Source organism: Sipha flava, unplaced genomic scaffold (assembly GCF_003268045.1).
Source record: "Sipha flava isolate LNK unplaced genomic scaffold, YSA_version1 24144_pilon_pilon, whole genome shotgun sequence".
Classification (NCBI taxonomy): Eukaryota; Metazoa; Arthropoda; class Insecta; order Hemiptera; family Aphididae; genus Sipha; species Sipha flava.
The window spans coordinates 1-1,758 of record NW_020272886.1 but is presented as its reverse complement, the minus strand read 5'-3'; the positions used below and the strand labels follow the sequence as shown (position 1 = coordinate 1,758).

General features: G+C 26.7%; 1 protein-coding gene across 1 annotated transcript; it reads right to left on the bottom strand.

Moving 5' to 3' along the window:
- Positions 1 to 50: 50 nt before the first annotated feature.
- Positions 51 to 1,494, bottom strand: LOC112684097 (the record flags this gene model as incomplete). Its single annotated transcript, XM_025555415.1, has 4 exons — positions 51 to 307; positions 416 to 1,024; positions 1,095 to 1,272; positions 1,355 to 1,494. Coding segments are annotated over 4 exons (1,184 nt in total), but the record flags the coding sequence as incomplete, so codon positions are not given.
- Positions 1,495 to 1,758: the final 264 nt, after the last annotated feature.

The following is a 1,758-nucleotide window of genomic DNA, read 5'->3' as shown; positions in this document are numbered from 1 at the left end:
TTTTTTTGTTTAGAAATTTTTATAATTCTTTCAAAACTTTTATCTCTTACTAAAGCCATTAGTGCATTAATAGAAACGTCTGATCGTTTACATTGTTTTCCGTCTAAATAACAATGTTTGATATTTTTATGCAGTGCTTCTAAATACATGTTGGTATTGATCCCAATATATTTCCTATTGAAATAGGCCCACTTTTCTATCTTGTTAGAATACATGGATTTAAAATATTTTCCGTAATCTTCTGTATCTTTATCATTCAATAAATGATTTAGAACTGTCTGTAGTCCAATATAAAAATTATTTTCATCTGTTTCATATAATAATGATTTTAAAGTTTTAAAAACAATTGTTTTTTTATCATTTGAATGAATTTTATTTAAATTCTTCATCCAGTTTCTTAAAACATGCCATGTACATAAAATTTGTTTATTTGCAAGACCCATTATTTCACTCCATGCATTATAAAATGCTGGCTCATCATCGGACATAAAAACAGCGGCTGTTATGTTTCCAATTGCATTTTTAATACACTGGAAATAATGTTTGAAGAGAGCAGTATCTGATTTGTTTGAAAAACAAAAAGCAACAGGAAAACCGTTTCCATACTCGTCAACAACCACTAATGAATATAATTGAAAATTGTATCCATTTAAGCCATGTGTGCCATCGATACATATTTTGTCATTGCCAAATTTCAAAAATAATTCCGATTGGAATTGAGTCATAATGATCAGGCAAAAATCATCTTTACTAAAGCATAAATCATAATTACCACTCTCTCCCTGTTGTTTATAGTATAAAATAGGACTTTTATCGCCTTTAGCCATCATTTCATTTACCCAAATATTCACACTTATTGCATCATTTTCATGCTTCTTAGTTGTATATGCAATATTATAAGACCTTTTAATATTGTGTATATCTTGTTTTTCTAGTAAATGAATTCTTTTAATCCCTCCCTCAATATCTGAAGATCGTACATCATCTAGTATCCTATTTACTGGTACACCCAAAGCTAATTTTCCTGTACAAAATATTATTTCTTGATATAATAATTGTTTCGATAAAAATATATGTACACAATAAGAACCCACCTGCACTCATACTTCTATCTTCAACAAATAATCTTTGTTTTCCAATGTCATGTGTATGCCATAGATGAGTACTACAAAAACTTACTTTTATATTTTGGTGATCAATATGCACTTTTATGTTAGATGAACAAACATGACCAGTCTTAACTGATCCACCACTCTTTGAAGATTTATACCCCTGTTTTATGATATGTTATTATTATCAGAAGTGTTATTAACTATTAAAATAAATAAAAATAATAATAGAATATTCAATTTACTTTGTTCGTGATTCTTGGAGCAAATGACCTATGGCAATAATAATAAGTGTATTTTTTATCTTCATTTGTTTTTGATGATGTTGACTTTACATACTGACACAATTCTTTTTCTTCAATATCTTTTTTCCAATAATTAAAATCTATCATATATTTAAAAATGTGTAAATTAATTTGCACATGCACTCATTAAAATTAATCCATACAACCAGACATTAATGCTATATGTCCTATCTGACACTGTATACCAGTACACTGTACAGCATCCAAGACAACATTTTATTCACAGACATTTTGTTAATAATAAATTATTGATGAACAATATTATTGACAATTATAAATTGCTTAAACAAAAAAAAAATATATATAAATATATAATAATAATTATATAATTAAACAATTTTGTT